This window comes from Monodon monoceros, unplaced genomic scaffold (genome assembly GCF_005190385.1).
Source record: "Monodon monoceros isolate NGI ecotype Baffin Bay Population unplaced genomic scaffold, NGI_Narwhal_1 Super_Scaffold_18, whole genome shotgun sequence".
Taxonomy (NCBI): Eukaryota; Metazoa; Chordata; class Mammalia; order Artiodactyla; family Monodontidae; genus Monodon; species Monodon monoceros.
Window position 1 is genome coordinate 171,310,972 of NW_021703774.1, and position 16,791 is coordinate 171,327,762.

The window sequence follows — 16,791 nt, forward strand, 5'->3', positions numbered from 1 at the left end:
TGCCCCGGGAACGAATGGATAGGGCGGCGCAGACCAGGGCGTCCGATCCACGCGCGCTCCGCACCCGGGCCCTCTCCAAGTTGGAAAGGACAAAAAGAAGGCAATAAATGCTAACAAGGGAGAGAGAGGGAGCCGGATCGAGCGGCAACTCCCAGCCTCTGCTGGAAGAGAGAGGGAGGGAGGGAGCCGAAGAGAGCGGGCGCGCGCGAGGGCGAGCCATGCACGTAAAGAAACTGACACCCGGACCCCCCACTTCTCCTGCACGTTGCTGGCAATCAGATCGCGTTTAAGCAATTTCCTGAGCCCAAGAATAGCAATGAGTCGGGAGACTTTCGCGGGCTGAAATTGGGAGCTCCAAGCACTTTTCCCCCCTACTTTTTTTTTTTTCCTGGAGAAGGGGGGAGGCGCTCCAATTTGGAAACAGCTTTTTTTTTTTTTTTTTTTTTAAATCTTGCACTTTGAAACCGCGGGACTGTAGCAGGGTGCGCGCGTGTGGTTGGTGCCTTTTTTTTTTTTTTTTTTCTTCCCCTGCCTAAACTCCTCTGTCAGCCTGTAAACATTACCTGAGAATTCCCCAGCCGAAACGGCTGCTGGGGCACGAAAGTTCTTGTTAGAACTTTCCACCTCCGGCTTCCCCTCCACCCCTCTTACTGTCCCAACCTTCTGAGACGCTTTTTCTCCTCCCGAGGATTTATCTCACCCCCCCCCCCCCCCCCCCCCCCCCCCCGCCCTTTTTCTCACCCGGTGCTTGCTTTGCATTTGGGAAGAGGTGATTTCAAGAGTGGCCAGGTGGGACGCCTCTCTGCCCCTTATTCGGTGTATTTATTATTGTTTGGGGGTGTTTTCTTTTTTAAGTCCTGTTTTGTGCGGTCCGGGGAGTTTCGCCCCCCCACCCCTGCCCGGCTCCGCGGCGCGGAGGATGGTGTGGAAATGGCTGGGCGCGCTGGTGGTGTTCCCTCTGCAGATGATCTATCTGGTGGTGAAGGCTGCCGTCGGACTGGTGCTGCCCGCCAAGCTGCGGGACCTGTCTCGGGAGAACGTCCTTATCACCGGCGGCGGGAGAGGCATCGGGCGCCAGCTCGCTCGCGAGTTCGCGGAACGCGGCGCCAGAAAGGTACCGGGACACCGCGACTCCAGGGGATGGGGGCCAAAGGCTAGGGGGACCGCGGGGACAGGGGGTGCGCCCACCTGCTGCCGCTGCCGGAACCCGCGCCCAGGGTCTGAAAGTCGCCGGCCACCCTACTTCTCTGCGCCACCCGTGAGTGCTGAGCTAGTCAGTTTCACCTTGTACATTTCCCGGGCACCCGACTGTCTTTTTTGGCAGGTACGGAACTGACCCGCTCCTCTGGGATCTGTGGCTGGCTGTTCACCCCCAGCCCGAAACTTAGCAGCCCCCCCCCCCCCCGCTTTCCGACATTCCTCCCTCCCAGAGGAAGGTGTCGTGTTTTCCCTCTCGTCTTTCCCTCTTTTGCCGCCACCCTGGGGAGTGAAGGGTGTGTGCGCTCCTGGGTAGAGCTGGGAGCCGCCTGTTAGCTGGCGCTTCATATTTTCCTTGGCAACCCGCTTCCCAGCCCCAACCTGGGCGGCTGCAGCTCTGGAGGCAAGAAAAGAGGGGATACTTGGTTTGGGTTTGAAAAGGAAAAAACGGTGGTTGATGTCTAGCCTAGCCTGATAGGCGCTCGGAGGCCCAGGTGTTTGGAAATCTGGAAAGAGGGGACAAGGGTAACCAGCAGCTGATAAAGAGCCCTTGTTCTCACTTCAATGCTGCCTCCGCCCGACCCCCCCCAATACAGCCCCAGAGGGGATCCCTCCCCACTAAGGGGCGAGGTGGTGCAACCCCACCTCCCCAGCACCCAAGCTCTGCCTTTAACTTTTTGGTAGACCCAGCACCTCTTCCCCCACTTATCCCAGACCTGGTGCCCAAGAGTGTGGAGGGTGAGCCAGCTGTCACCCAGCTCCGACCCAAGCCGGGCTGACTCACCCAGTGACTAGAGCAATAGAGAGAGAGATTTGAGGCTGGCTGTCTCCAGCCAGCCCTGTGAAGAGGAAGAGCAAAAACAGGGAATTAGATTGAAATTTAAACTGTTGTGAGCGAGGGGGTGAAAGGGCCAGCAAAGCCAGCTGATCTGACATGGAGCCACATACCTAGGGGATTAAGTAAATATGTACTGTAGAAAACCAAACCTGCATGTAATTCCAGGTTGCTTTTGTTTTGTTAAATACTGCCCTGAGATTTACAATCCCTCCGGGGTGGCTCTGACTGGGACTGAACTTTGGAGCGTGAACCATCAGCCAAAGCCGGTTGCCGATTAACTCTTCCTTCCCCAGGCGGTGTCTGGGGGTGGGGGGTGCGGGGGGAGCAGCTGTAGGTTGGCGGCTATCAAGGCTGAGCTAGCTGGGGTCGGCTGTCCTGGGCTCCTGCTTCTCCTTGGGTGGTTTGGACAGCTGCTTGACCTTGCAGTTGGAAGGGGAGTTTGGAAGTGTTTTTAACCCTTGGACACACGGAAAAAGGAGAAGCAGAAGTTCTTCTCAGCAGTTTCGTTTCCTTGAGGTGATGCCCCCTTTGTGGAGGCGTGGCAGGTGAGGGTGCCCTTGCAGAAGGATGCAGGGTTTGGGACAATGGCATGTGATTGTCATTCCTTAGCGGTCTGCATCCCACAGAAACTTTCTTCTGACTCTTCCAGCTGGCCCAAGTCCTGGGTCTCTTTCACTGCTCTTGTAACTGGCTGCAGTAGGCATATGAAGAACTCTTTCAGTCAATCTGGAAAAACTTGACTGACTATAAACAAGCCTAAATTGAAAGAAGTATATGGCATTGGGGGGTGGAGGGGGTAGAGCGGCACCCTGTAAGTCCCTTCACTGGGAACCATGCCCCACCTAACTTGGAATAGATATCTTCTTCCAAAGAATAAATCCAGGGCCAATGAGAAATATGTCTTAAATTGGTATCTGGTCACCAGAAACAGGAACCATGGGGCCTATGGAACTTCCAGTGCCATTCACCCTAGGTTCAGTGCTCGGACCAGTCAGGATGCCCAAGAGCCCTCCCTATAACTCACAATCATCTGACCAATTACTGGGGCTACTTTTTAATGAGCTTGGCGCTTGCTGTCACAATGGGGAATTTGCAATCAAGGTTTCTTGCCTGAGTCCATCTGGGGCCCAGGGAGAGGACCTTGGGACAACTCTCAGAGCTGGGAGCGTTTGGGGGCTGGTGGGCTTGGGGACAAAGGGCCGGCCGTGTGTTGTGGAGTGGGGACTTTGGAGGAGATGGCTGAGAGAGTTGTGTGGATGGTGGGCTCAGGGTGGTCCTGGAGCTGCTGGAGAGAGCTGGGGAGCAGTGTTAGACAGGTGACCTTGGTGGACGGGGCTGACTCTCCTCCCCTTGCTGGAAGTGCAGGCTGGACCTGAGGGGAAAGGCCCCCTAAAGAGAAAGAAGGGAGGAGAACCAGAGTCTTTGCAAATAGCAGGCATGTCCAAGAGAGTTTACTCTTGGGGGGAGTGACAACCCAGTTTCCCATAACGACCTTGAGTCAAACAGGATTTGGCAATATTTGTGAGCAGTAGTGCACCTTAGGCTGCAAAGGTGACCCCAATGAGGGTTTTTCTTAAAGGAACACAAAGGTGCCAGGAGTTGTAAGTTCCCTACCTGGAGATAACTCTGCTTAGCCACCATGTACAAGGTTAACCCGGGAAAGGCCAGTCATGCTCATTGCCCACTACAATCCTTTTAGATTTTCTATGTCCTCCTGGATTTCCTTCCACGAAAGCATTCATAGAGCTTGGGCTCACCCCATCCCCAACAAGGCTCCCGGCAGGCTAGTGGCAGGCCTCACCTCCAGTCTTTGACCTTGACGTGTTTTTAGCAGGAGTCCCCTGGAGGAGAGAGTGTACTGTTTGTTTGGAAGTATTTCCAGGGGCTGTTCCAGCCTCTGGTCCAGTAGGAGGCAAGTGGCTGGACTAGAGCCCTGAGCCATGACTGTAGGACCATAGAGGCAGGGGCAACACACTAGGGCCCAATCCCTCCATGGAGAAGGGGTAGAGCCAGGACTCGGGGACCCATTTCAGGGAGCCAGTATAAGAACTGGCTCTGAGTTGCACCTGCTTTGCTATTATTGAATTTACAGTCCATGGGTCTGTAGCCCTGTTCCTAAAGCAGCTTGCCAGGAATTAACCCTTCACGTAAATTTGTGAACCCTATTCTCCATCACATCCATTCAGCAAATCCCATACCCTTCCCACCCTGGCACTGGGGCAGGCTGAGGCACAACTATCCCTTGACAACCATCTCTGAGAAACCTAGTCCAGCAAACCTACCTGAGATGCCTATCAGGTGTTCGATGCACCTCTGGGCCTGGAGAGGGGCAGAGACATGGCCAGGTGCTTACAGTCAAGGCACAAATTATAGTGTGTATTAGCTTCCTGTGGCCGCCATAACAAATGACCACTAACTTGGTGGCTTGCAGCAATAGAAGTGTATTCTCTCACAGTTCTGGAGGCCAGAAACCTGAAATCAAGGTGTTGACAGGGCCCCACTCCCTCCGAAGACTCTATGGGAGAATGCTTGCTTGCCCCTTCCAACTCCTGGTGGCTCCTGGCTGGCGTCCCTTGGCTTGTGGCAGTGTCACTCCTATCTCTGCCTCCACCTTCATGTGGCTGTCTTCTCTGTCTCTCTGTGTGTCTGTGCATCCTCTCATCTTCTCATAAGGACACCAGTCATTGGATTTAGAGCCCACGCTAAATCCAGTATGACCTCATCTTGAGATCCTTAACTAATTACATCTCCAAAGATCCTATTTCCAAATAAGGTCACATTCTGAGGTCCCAGGTAGACATGAATTTGGGGTGGGGGAATGCTAAGCAGAAGAAGCCCAGAGCTATTAATCTATAACAAGCGTGCATGGAAGGCTTCATGAAGGAGGTGGCATTTGAGTGAGGCTTAAAGAAGGTCAAGAGTTTCAACCAGAAGGGATGGGGGAAGGGTAACCCAGGTTCAAGAAACCACTGATCAAAGACTGTATACCTGGCTGAAACTGGGGAAGGGAGGTAGAAGGCAATGAAAGGAAAGGGTGTAGAGCGGATTAGGTACTAGGAGAAGTAAGCAGCTTGTATCTCAGACTCTGAGTTAGGCCAGTACTGATGAGAAGAGGAAAAAGGAGAAAGAAGGGAGAAGGGTCCAGACAGGTAATCTTGGGCCCCAGAGTCATCAGGCCAAAATAGCTGCATTAAACAATTGGTGTGTCATGAGAGTCACAAAGCCGGGATGACGTGGGAGACCGCGGTGTCTCGCCTCCCCCGTCCTCACCCTGAATGCAGCCTTTGCTGGGACCGTTTAGGAAAAGTACCAGGTTCTCTTTTTATTTATTTATTTACTTATTTATTTTTGGCTACTTTGGTTCTTTGTTGCTGTGCGCGGGCTTTCTCTAGTTGCGGTGAGCGAGGGCTACTCTTCGTTGCGGTGCGCGGACTTCTCTTTGCGGTGGCTTCTCTTGTTGCGGAGCATGGGCTCTATAGGGCGCGGGCTCAGTAGTTGTGGCTCGCGGGCTGTAGAGTGCAGGCTCATTAGTTGTGGCACACGGGCTTAGTTGCTCCACAGCATGTGGGATCTTCCCGGTCCAGGGCTCAAACCCATGTCCCCTGCATTGGCAGGCGGATTCTTAACCACTGCGCCACCAGGGAAGCCCCAGGCTCTCATTTGATGCAGCCTGGGAGCAGGAAAGTAGGCTACCTGTCCTACCGGAGGCATCTAGGAAAATTCTTTCAGCTTACAGCATCTGGTCCTTGGATTTCAAACAATGGGCTTTACAATTTGGACCCATCACCTGAATAGACAAACACCTCCCTTTTACTGCCCCACCTACTTCCCCTGGGGAACAAAGGTGCCCACATCTTGGGCCACGCCCCCTGTGGCCTGGCTCACCTGGGTTCTAGACCTGACTTTGCTAAAACCCTGGAAAAGTGTCTCCCTTCTCTAGGCTGCAGCTAAGAAGCACACCCATAAGATGAGAGGGGATGCAATGATCCCTAAGATCCTGGCATGCTCTAAAATTCTCATGTTATGGCTCAGCCATCCCAGGAAAGCAACTGAGTGCCAAGGTCTCTGCAAAAGATATTTGTCCTCATCACTGCAGATCTCAGCCTTTCTTGCTACATATCAGATCCCACTGAATGGCAAAGAAGCAACTCAGAGTTGGAAAATATGCCCTCAGTCTGTAGGAGGCCCCACACGCATTACTAAACTCCCTTAACAGGCACCAGGTAACCGGCTGCTGGGATTTACTTCAACTCTTGCAGAAGATGTTAGTGTTTTCAACTTGTAGCTTTCAAGGGAACAAAGGGCCCAAGTTTCCCAATTAGCATGTCAAGCGGAACTTCCAGTGTTTATCCTAAAATCAGAGAATGCTCCCTAGATCTAGAAATACTGACCCTGAGTCAGGAAGTCCATTGTCCATCCACCTGCCCATCTGTTCTTTCTTGTGTAGACTCCCAAGCTCTTCTGAACTTTCTGCTTTTCAGAGCCTGGGCCATGGGTTTATCCCTGCACAGAGCCCTTCCGATTTCTTTATCAAGATAGTTACTTTCTCCGTCCCATCTCCATCTGGTGATTTGTTGAGAAAATGATTCTCATCACTTTGAGAAAATGACCTCTGTCGTATTGAGGAGAAGGGAGCAGTTAGCCATCCTTCCCCCCACCCCCACCGCCACAAGGAGAGAGATCTAGTTGTTGCAGTCATTACAACTTCTCCCTGTAGGCCTTATCCCAACCTGCCACCCTCAAAATCCCACTTAGTTCTGGGTTCGAGTGCAGGAAGAATTCCAGACCCAACCTGTTGTTCTGTATCCTCAGGCGGAAGCACGACCACACCTAGAATGTTGTAAGACTTTCTCCTAGCTGCCTTCAGAAGACACAGTTTAAAAAATACACCAAGTATATAAGATATCTGAAAGGGAAACATTTGAAACGTATTATTCATATGAACCACGAAGGTCAGGAAAGAGTTGAAGTCAAATGAAAAAGAGACAGGCAAATCTGTTTAGAGGCTAGCATCCCCAAATGCACGCTCGTCCGCTGTGGGGTGAGTGAGCTCCCTTAAAATGAGTGCTGTCTTCAGAGTTCTGGATTCTCAAAAAGAGAGTGCCACATATCAGAACAGTTTAGCAAATGAGTGGTTGGTGGGAACTCATTCATTTATACAACAAATCTATGGCACACCCTCTGTATTCTAGGCGCAGAGGTGCAGCAGCGAGCAAAGCAGACGACAGTCCGCACTCACGGGGAGCCTGACAGTTTGGTGAGGGGGACAGATAATAAACAGGATACAGAAAATAGCCCGTTAGATCGCAGTAAGGATCTAAGTGCTAAGCAGAAAACAAATGAGGCAAAGTAGACAAAAGGGGCTTCCCTGGTGGCGCAGTGGTTGAGAGTCCGCCGGCCGATGCGGGGGACAAGGGTTCGTGCCTCGGTCCGGGAAGACCCCACATGCCGCGGAGCAGCTGGGCCCGTGAGCCATGGCCGCTGAGCCTGCGCGTCCGGAGCCTGTGCTCCGCAACGGGAGAGGCCACAGCAGTGAGAGGCCCGCATACCGCAAAAAAAAAAAGTAGACAAAAGAAGAGCTGGCAGGAATGGAGGGAGCAGTGTGCCAGGCAGAGGGAAGAGTGAGGGTCTCAGAGGGAAGGATGTCCCTGGGGAACTTCAAGGAGGCCAATGTGGCTGGAGCAGAGGGGGCGAGAGGAAGAGGGCGGCAGTGTGGGGAGCAGGGCAGAGGGTGGCAGCGGGGAGCAAAGCAGGGCAGATGGGGCCCAGCAATCTCTAGAACCGGCTGTGGCTTTGGCTCCAAGTGAAGCTGGGAGCTGTTGGAAGGTTCTGAGAAGGGAAGTGACATGATCTAACCTAAGTCTTGGCAAGATCACCCTGGTGGGGGTGGGGAGGAACGCAGGGGGGTCAGGCCAGAGGCAGGAGAGGGATTAGGGGCAGCTCCCCTGAGATCATGGTACCAGACTCGCTGGGCGTCCTTCTGAGACCGTTCCAAAGCTCGGGGCCTGCCCTCAGCTTTGCACTTGGATTTTTGTTTTTTGGGTTTCTTTTGGCCGTGGCGTGGCATACGGGATCTTTGATCCCCGACCAGGGATCGAACCCGTGCCCCCTGCAATGGAAGCGCAATCCTAACCACTGGACCGCCAGGGAATTCCCCTGCACTTGGATTCTAGAAGACACTGCCCGTCTCCTCTGACATCTTGAGTCAAATGGAAGAGTGTGGGCTGAAGGGGGGTCTGGGTAGGCTGGTGTACCCCTAGAGAGGCGGGTGCGAGGCATCCGGGACCCAGGCCTCGGAGTCTGCTGGGGAGACCCGCACTCAGAAAGTTGTGATCTGTTCTTGCTGACAGTTGTGGTGTTGTGATCTGGTCCCCGGGTGAAAAATGTCGACCAACTTGAGGGTGACATGGCTCTGGGGGAATTGTGACTATGTCAGATTCATTCATCGATTCAGCCAGCTAGGCTTGAAGCTGCCGCAGGGAACCACATAAACAAGGGTCTCTCTGATGGCACTTACACCCTGGTGCGATGACTGTCTCCAGATAAAGCCCCTGACACTCTGGGAAGAGGAGTGAGCTCCAACAAGATGACTTTAGTGGTAACAGAGATGAACTTCCTCTAAAAAGCAAATAATAGCAAATGTATTGGTGCCCAGAGCAAAGGAGACACTTTTTGGTTCCACTTTGTCAAAGGAGCTTGAGTGCATTGTGGTCAGTGTTGGTCAACATTTTGAGAGGGTCCTTGAGCAACTGGAGGGCGCCCAGGGAGCAGGCTCCGGATGACAAGGACAAGAAGCCACGACTTATGTGGGACGGCAAATCCATGAGCGTTTGCTTGACCACTTCAGGTCCTGGAGACGGTATTGGCCACCTTCCAGGTGGATGGAGGGCCACGTGAGGCTGGGTCCCTGCACCAGGAGCAGCTTCCCACTCTCTGGAGCTTTTCTGCAGTCAGCAGGCTGCAGTGAGGGGGCTGTGGATTCTTGCATCAGAAGAGATTGGGTTCTGGACGACCACCCGGGTCCCTTCCACCCCTTAGATTTTGTGAATCATCGTTACCAGCGTGATAGCAGTGAGGACAGCTACCCAGACAGAGTCAGGGGCCAGGAGGAAGAGAGGCCACCGGCATCAATCAACCAATGCTTAAAAGCTAAAAGAAGACATCTCTGCTCAGCCTGACCTCAGCGGGGTCCTTCAGTGACTGGGTCATTCCTTTGTCCGGGTTTTTCAGGGTGCTGGAGAGAGGAGATGAGGAAGAGGAAGAGGGAGGGTGCAGGCCAGGCCCATGTTCACATCCTTCATTTTGACCGTCACTCATGACTTAGACCCGAACTGGATGCTGACAGCGTCCTTGGGCTCCTCCTACAACACGTGACATTGGTCCATACCCTACATGACTGTGGTAGCCTACAGGACTGCACAGTACTTTTTCACATTCATTGTCTTGCCCAGGCCCAGAGGCAGATGTGATCAGCAGCCCTGTTGCTTTTTTTTTTTTTCCAATTAAAAAAAAATTTTTTTTAATTTGTGTACAATTTTTATAGGTTACTTTCCATTTACAGTTATTACAAAATGTTGGCTACCTTCCCCATGTTGTACAGTACATCCTTGTGCCTATCTTCTGCCCACTGGCTTGTACCTCCCATATCCCCTACCCCTATATTGCCCCTCCCTCCCCACTGGTAACCACTAGTTTGTTCTCTATATCTGTGAATCTGCTTCTTTTTTGTTATATTCGCTAGTTTGTTGTATTTTTTTAGATTCCACACATAAGTGATATCATACAGTATTTGTCTTTCTCTGACTTATTTCACTTAGCATAATGCCCTCCAAGTCCGTCCATGTTGCTGCAAATGGCAAAATTTCATTCTTTTTTATGGCTGAGTAGTATTCCACTGTGTATATACCACATCTTCTTTATCCACTCATCTGTTGATGGACACTTAGGTTGCTTCCATATCTTGGCAATTGTAAATAATGCTGCTATGATCATTGGGGTGCATGTACCTTTTCAAATTAGTGTTTGTGGGTTTTTTCCGACGTATACCCAGGAGTGGAATTGCTGAGTGACACGGTAGTTCTATTTGTAGTTTTTTGAGAAACCTCCGTCCTGTTTTCCACAATGGTGATCAGCAGCCCATCTCTAAGATGCAAGTGAAGTGAGTTGCCCAGGATGCTTAGCCTAAGGCCGATTTTGAACCAAGGATTTTAGCTTCAAAACTAGGCCCTTTCCCCCTGGGTCAAATAATAACAGCCTGGCCTGGCCTACCCCACTCAGGGTTATGGAGAGGTCAAGAGACAAGCTGTTTAATAATGGAAACTACCTCGTACACAGAGGGTCCTGGAAAGGGGACTGGTGAGCGGTCCAAGCGTCAACAGGATGTAGTTACGTTTGCCTTCACCAAAACATTTTTTTAAGCACTGAACAGCAGTATTTGCATACAATGAGTGGGATACTTGCCAAAGGATTAAGGTAGTCATTGGTTATCAGGGTTTGCTTTGAACAACTAACTGATAAGCAGGAAAACAGCACAGTTGTATTTCATTCATTTACAACCAGGGTGGCACCTCTAGCTGGAAGCCAGCTTTGAGGAGTGAGTGGGTTCCCGCTCCTTCCAGCTAAACCTGAGGTCACCAAGCCGGATCCTCCCAAGTGACCGACAGCTTTGATAATTCAGAGAAGGGGGAGATCACTGTAAATTAAGGAAATCTTAGAAGACTTCTTGAAGGAGGTGGCAACTGAAGGGTTTGCAGTAAGTCTTCATCTTTTACTGGTTGTGGAGCCATTTGAGGATGTCTCAAGAAGAATGCACAAAGAGGCAGATTTTTATACTTTTAAGGGGTCCTTGGACCCGCCCCCCAGACGTCAGGTTAAGAAGCTTTGGACTAGATCCAACCAAAACCCATCCAACTCCTTTAGACTCAGATTCAGGGCCCAGGACTGGAGCTTACATAAGAGGCAGGAGACTCTGGGGTCCTGCGACCCAAAGCCAGGGTCAAGCCAGAGTGGACAGTACAGATTTGTGGCCAACGAGCGTCAGCCTGGCAAAGGCCACGGGGCCCAAGCCTTCCTGATTCTGTTGGCCGCACCCTACTTTGGGGAATTCGATCTTGAATTCCCTTTTCAGTGGCCTTTCAGGGAAGTGGCTAGAAAAACACTTTGAGCAATGAACCATGTGATTATTCTGTCCACACCAAAGCATACTCCTAGAAAGTGTTTGCAGATAACTGTCTCCTGTCTGCCTGTCATTCTTCTACAGACCTCTGGCCCGTCTGAGCCCCAGCAGCCCCAAGGCAGACCCCAACACCAGCTGAGGTTCTAGGGCCAAGTACTCAAACTGGGTTCCAGAGCACCCAAGGGGTTCCAAGAAGGTGGGACCCCATAGGAGGTGGAGCCGATAGGGTTCCGAGGGGCCCTTACCTCCATTTAACTAGATCAGCTTCACTTAGGTCTTGTAGCTTAGAATTCTGTGTAAGATTTTTGTGTGCATTTTGAAAGAATGCCATTACTTCAAGGAGAAGAAAAACAATAAGGCTTGAAAGTGAAATGTTCTAGGAAATTACTTAGGACACACTCCTCTCCTCAGCTGCTCTTCACGGGACTCGTTGGGTCTTCAACTTTGGGCTCTTTACTCCAAGGTGAAGAAGCTCGTGGACAGAAGCATCCTCCTCCTAGCCTGTGCCTTCACCCCTCAGGAGAGGGTTCCCCACTTCTACCTCAGGCTTGTGGAAGCCCAGGCGCTGCTCAGCCCTCAGCCAGGCCCCCTCCGCCACCACTAGGCAACCCCTGAGGTAGAAGCCCTAATTACTCAAGCAGGACTGAGACAGCCTCCCAAAGGGCACCCGGCCCAAATTCAGCTCCCAGTCCTGGGAGAAGGTGACTTGGCCATCCCAGCCCCAAAGCCAGGGCTGGCCCGTGGGCAGTGTCACAGCCACTGAAGTCTTTCAAGTAGTAGAGACCAGCCCACTGGCTAGAGCACTCTTGCAATTCATAATGCCAGCCAGGGCTGCTGGGAGCCAGTTCCTAATCCCTTAAATCCTAAGAGGCCTCCCAGCAAGCTGCTGTGTGACCTTAGACAAATAACCATCTCTCTGGGCTTCCCCCGTCTGAAAAACGAAAGTATGAGGATTCAGTGAAATAACTTCCGTAAACCTCTTAGCTCAGCACAAGAGCATCTGCAAGAAATGATGGCTCCTTCCTGTCAGGGTCAGGGCGGGGAGTATAGTGGACACCCTCCAGCCCTGGCTCCGCACCTTTTGCTCTTGGGCCAGGTGCTCTGCTGTACACAGGGGCAAAAGGCAAAGAACCCGCTGGCCAGAGTCGCCCTGGTTCTGGGATTCTGCAGGAAAAGGAGGATCCTGCCCCTGCCACAGAAGTCCTTGGGAACTTTAGCTCTTGACCCTTTCTCGAAATCAGTAAGAAGGAATCACTCTCCACACAGGGAGGGCTCAGAGCCTGGCATCTTCCCTCCCACTGGAGGCCCATGGCCCCTTTCCTCATGGACAGGGGCTGGTCCAATGCAGGCCTTTCTCCAGCCCAGGCACGGAGGCTGGTCAAGATCAGGGCCTCTGCTGTGGTCCCGGCCGCCCACTCCCCAGACAACCACCCAGCTTCCCCATTAGTCATTTTCATCTCTGTGTCCAAGTAGCTCAGTTGGTCAGGGTTGGGCTGTGGTGAGGCCAGAGTCATGGGTTACCATGGCAACTCCCCGTGCTTGTGGCTGCTTGTTGCCATGTGTCCTCTCCAAAAGACTGTGAGATCCTTGGGAGGCAGGGGCGTGTCCTCTCACTCACCAAGTGTCCTAGGCACCTGGCACAGTAGCTGGCACACAGTAGGTGCTTAATAAATGTCTGTTGCCTGAGTGAAGGCATGACTGATGCACCGTAGCTGGTTAGAGCCCGTACCTACTGAGCACCTATTGATGCCATGTGCCAGCGCTTGACGTGTAATAAAGTCACTTATTTCCCACGGTGAGCTCCAGCGTGAGTACTGTTATCGTCCTCTTTTTACTGGTCAAGGTTCTGAGGGTCAATAACAAGGTCACACAGCTTGTGAATGACCAAGTGGGATTTGAACCCAGGGCGACTGCTCTTGAACCAGTGAGTTTCGTTGCCTCTCAGTTAATCATCCTACAGGACAGAACAGATCATGTTGACAGCCCCGAGCAGCGTCAGTGCAGTGCCTGCTTCTAGCTGCCGGCGGTCTAAATGGGTCAGACAACATTAAGCACAGCACTCACTCCCAGGGGTGAGTCCGGAGGTGTCCTTCAGCTTGGTTTATTGACTCGGGTGACCAGAAGGTCCCTGGGTAGGTCTAACTCCAGGCCTGGCTCCCGGTGTGGTCAGGACTCAGTGTCCCCTTAGGCAGGCACTCCCTGTGGTGGGGCTGCTCACGTCTGCCCTATGATGCCTTAAACCCCAAGCAGCTCCCAGTCAAGTGGGGAGCAGGCAGACCCATGTCCTCCCCCCAGCATTTCCGGAGGCTCCAGGAATTGAGTCTCCCTGGCTGTGACGGGGTTGCGCTGAAGCAGTCACTGGCAGTGGTGCAGTCACCGGCTGGCTGGCTGTGGGTCTCAGGCCTGACTCTGAGCCAGGAGTGAACCGGCTCCAGCCAAGCCACAGTGTGTGAAAATGGCAAGGTGGGCTTCTGTGGGGGAAATTGGGCTGCTATTACCAAGGAGCAAGGGGGTCAGGAGCAGACGTATAGTACTCCTTCTTGTAGAGGGACCAATCCAGTTTGTCATCTCAGGCACAAATTTCCAGGAGCTCCAGTCCTCTCTTAGCCGGTCCTCCCAGGTCTAGTCCTGCAGACCTTATCAGGTCATTTACTGACACCAACTAAAAAGACAGAATAGACTTTTCCGGCTTGAGCTGAAAGCTGTTTGCCCTTAGGGAGTTTGTACTTCAAAGAGGCAACTTGAGCAGCCACTTAAGGTGGTCCAGCAGGTTGTCAACAGACTTTCTTTGTAACTTTTTCCAGAAGATTTAAGGCCACTGGTTAGGAGAGTAAAGGAAGCCCCTCTGCTAGGTCACTGTTAATACTGATGCCTCCCTGGGGGTGAGAAGCCAGCTCTCTGATGCAGGGTCCTTCCAAGGTGGGAGGAAGAGTCTCTGGGTGCCTCTAGAGCTCCGAGGGCCTGGGGGACACAGTCAAGCCCAGCTGGCCAGCCCAGCATGCTCTGACCTCTCACAGGCCCTGTAGCAGGTCATCATGGGGAGCTGGGACCAGCGTGACCACAAAGGGTAGTGTGACCTTCCTGCAGGCAGGCAGTCCTGCCAGACACACCCCCATGCAGTCAGGCCACCCTTGGCTCCCACATGCCATGTCCTCATGTCTCACGTGGCAAAGGGGGCAGTCTCGCCTCATCTCTCCAGGCCACTTCCCTGTGAACCCGCAGCAGAAGTGGTGGGGGCCCTCCAGGCCCACCAGGAGCATGGGGAAGTGTTGGCTGGGAACACTGTGTGCCCTCAGGGCTCACGCCTCTTTGGCTGGCTGACCAGTTGTCCTGGTTTGGGGGCCACCTCTTGAGCCTTCATGTTAGCAGGTGTGTGTGTGTGTGTGTGTGTATGTATGTGTGCGTGTGTGTGTGTGTGCACCCATGTTTAGTTTTATTTCTTTCTTAAGGAGCCAATATACAATTGTGATTCAGATTTTGAGCTCAGGAATCAACAAACCAAAATTCATATGCTGGCTCTTCCACTCACTTGCTGAGTGGCCCTAGGCAAGTTACTAGACCTCTCTGAGCCTCAGATTCCTCATCTGTAAAATGAGATCTCAGTGAGATACTGTATGGAAAGTCCTGGCCATGCTGGTGAGGCTATGGATCGTGTTTGACGGTCCACTGCAACCCCTCTCGTGCACTTTCTGCAAAAGCCTCTGGGGCACATCTTTATGACAGAGAGCTTGTTTTAAGTGATGCCGATAGGTTAGTGTGGGGAGGGGCGCTGTGCCACTGAGAACCCAGACTTTGAAGAGACAGACTCAGGTTTGAGTCCCAGCCCTCCACCTCTCTGCCCAAGCTTTCCGTGGCTGCCTTAATACACACCACACGTTCAATGGCTTAAAACAGCACACGTTTATTCTCTCACAGTTCTGGAGGTCAGATGTCCAACACGGTCTCACTGGGCTAAAATCAAGGTGTCAGGGTTATGTTCCCTCTGGAGGCTCTAGGGGAGAACCCACTTCCTTGCCCTTCCCAGCTTCTGGAGGTGCCTACATTCCTTGGCTTGTGGCCCCTTCCTCCATCCTCAAAGCCAGGAGCATTGCATCACCCTGACCTGGCTTCCACGGTCACATCTCCCTCTCTCTTCTGTCTCCTTCTGCCACTTCTCAGGCCCCTTGTTATTATACTGGGCTCACCTAGATAATCCAGTACAGTCTTTCTATTTTAAAGTCAGTTGATTAGCAAATTTAATTCCATCTGCAGCCTTAAATCCTCTTTCCCATGTAAGTTAACATAGTCGCAGGTTCTGGGGATTAGGACATGAGTGTCCCGGGGGAGGCCATTATTCTGCTAACCACACTCTCAGCCTCAGTTCTCTCATCTGTAATGTGACGATGCCAGTCCCGACCTCCCGAGGCCATTGGGAGGATCCAGAGGACTGTCGAACGTGCCAGCCAGGGGCTCAGAAAATGCTGGTTGGATCTGCCCTGAACACCTGCTGAATGCAAAACTGTGTTCCAGGTGCCACCCAGAGTCACCAGGCATGGAAGATGTCACAGTCCCTGCCACAGAGCGGCTGGCATTGTGGCTAAGGCAGTAGAGTGTCTTCTGTAGGGTTTGTCCTTGGAGAGCAAAACAGAACAGGGGACTTGAATTAACCCCACACTGGGTTGGCAGCTGCTCCACAGAAAAGAAAACTCTGGGTCATCCCGGAAGGCTTCTTATGGGGGTAGATTTGACAGTACAGAAAGGTGTGCAGGGGCCTCTCCTAGGTCATAGGGCCAAGGTAGGCATTGCAGGAGAAAAACATACAGCGTTCCGGGTCCCATCTTCGGTCTAGCTGGGAAAAAGGACCCATGGCTCTCAGTGACACTGCAGTGTGGTGGGTACTCTAATGGAGCGGGATGCAGTTCTGAGCACAGGGCAGGGTTTCCAGTCAGTCTGTGCCATTGTTAATAAAGCTCTTCCTACACACTAAGTGATTTACAGGGACAATCTGATGTGCTCCTTGGAGCAAACCAGTGAGGGAGGAACTATAACTGTCCCCATTTTAAAAATGAGAAAACTAAGGCTCACAGAGGTTAAATACTTGCCTAACAGCACACACAGTCGTGGGATCTGCATCCGGGCAGTCCGGCTTCTGCGGAAGGAAGGCTGGCAATGGCTAGGACCAGGGTCTAAGGTGAGGCATCAACAATGAGGTGGAGGCCACAAAAGGAGAACATTCCAGGCAGAGGGGAAGAGCACATCTGGAAAATGGGAGATGAGAGATCCTGGCCTGGCCAGAACAGAAGTGTGAGCGGAGAATGGTGGGAGATGGGCAGGGCAGGGCAGAGCTCATAGAGCTTGGTGGCCGTCGGGTGGAATTGGGACTTGATTAGAAGAGCGCTAGGGAGAGGCTTCCCTGGTGGCGCAGTGGTTGAGAGTCCGCCTGCCGATGCAGGGGACGCGGGTTTGTGCCCCGGTCCGGGAAGATCCCACATGCAGTGGAGCGGCTGGGCCCGTGAGCCATGGCCGCTGAGCCTGCGCGTCCGGAGCCTGTGCTCCGTGGCGGGAGAGGCCACAGCGGTGAGAGGCCCGCGTACCGCAAAAA

General features: G+C 52.6%; 1 protein-coding gene across 4 annotated transcripts in view; it reads left to right on the forward strand.

Moving 5' to 3' along the window:
* Positions 1-487: 487 nt before the first annotated feature.
* DHRS3 (dehydrogenase/reductase 3) overlaps positions 488-16,791 on the forward strand; it is a 40,937-nt gene continuing 24,633 nt past the window's right edge. Inside the window, exons 1-2 of one of the 4 annotated variants that reach the window (XM_029228435.1) lie at positions 488-789; positions 965-1,114. In XM_029228435.1, the coding sequence (XP_029084268.1) occupies positions 965-1,114 (150 nt within the window). In that variant the 5' untranslated portion in view covers positions 488-789. Of the gene's footprint in view, positions 1,115-16,791 lie in introns of all 4 variants that reach the window. The other 3 variants (XM_029228432.1, XM_029228431.1, XM_029228434.1) reach the window with 3 other exon arrangements.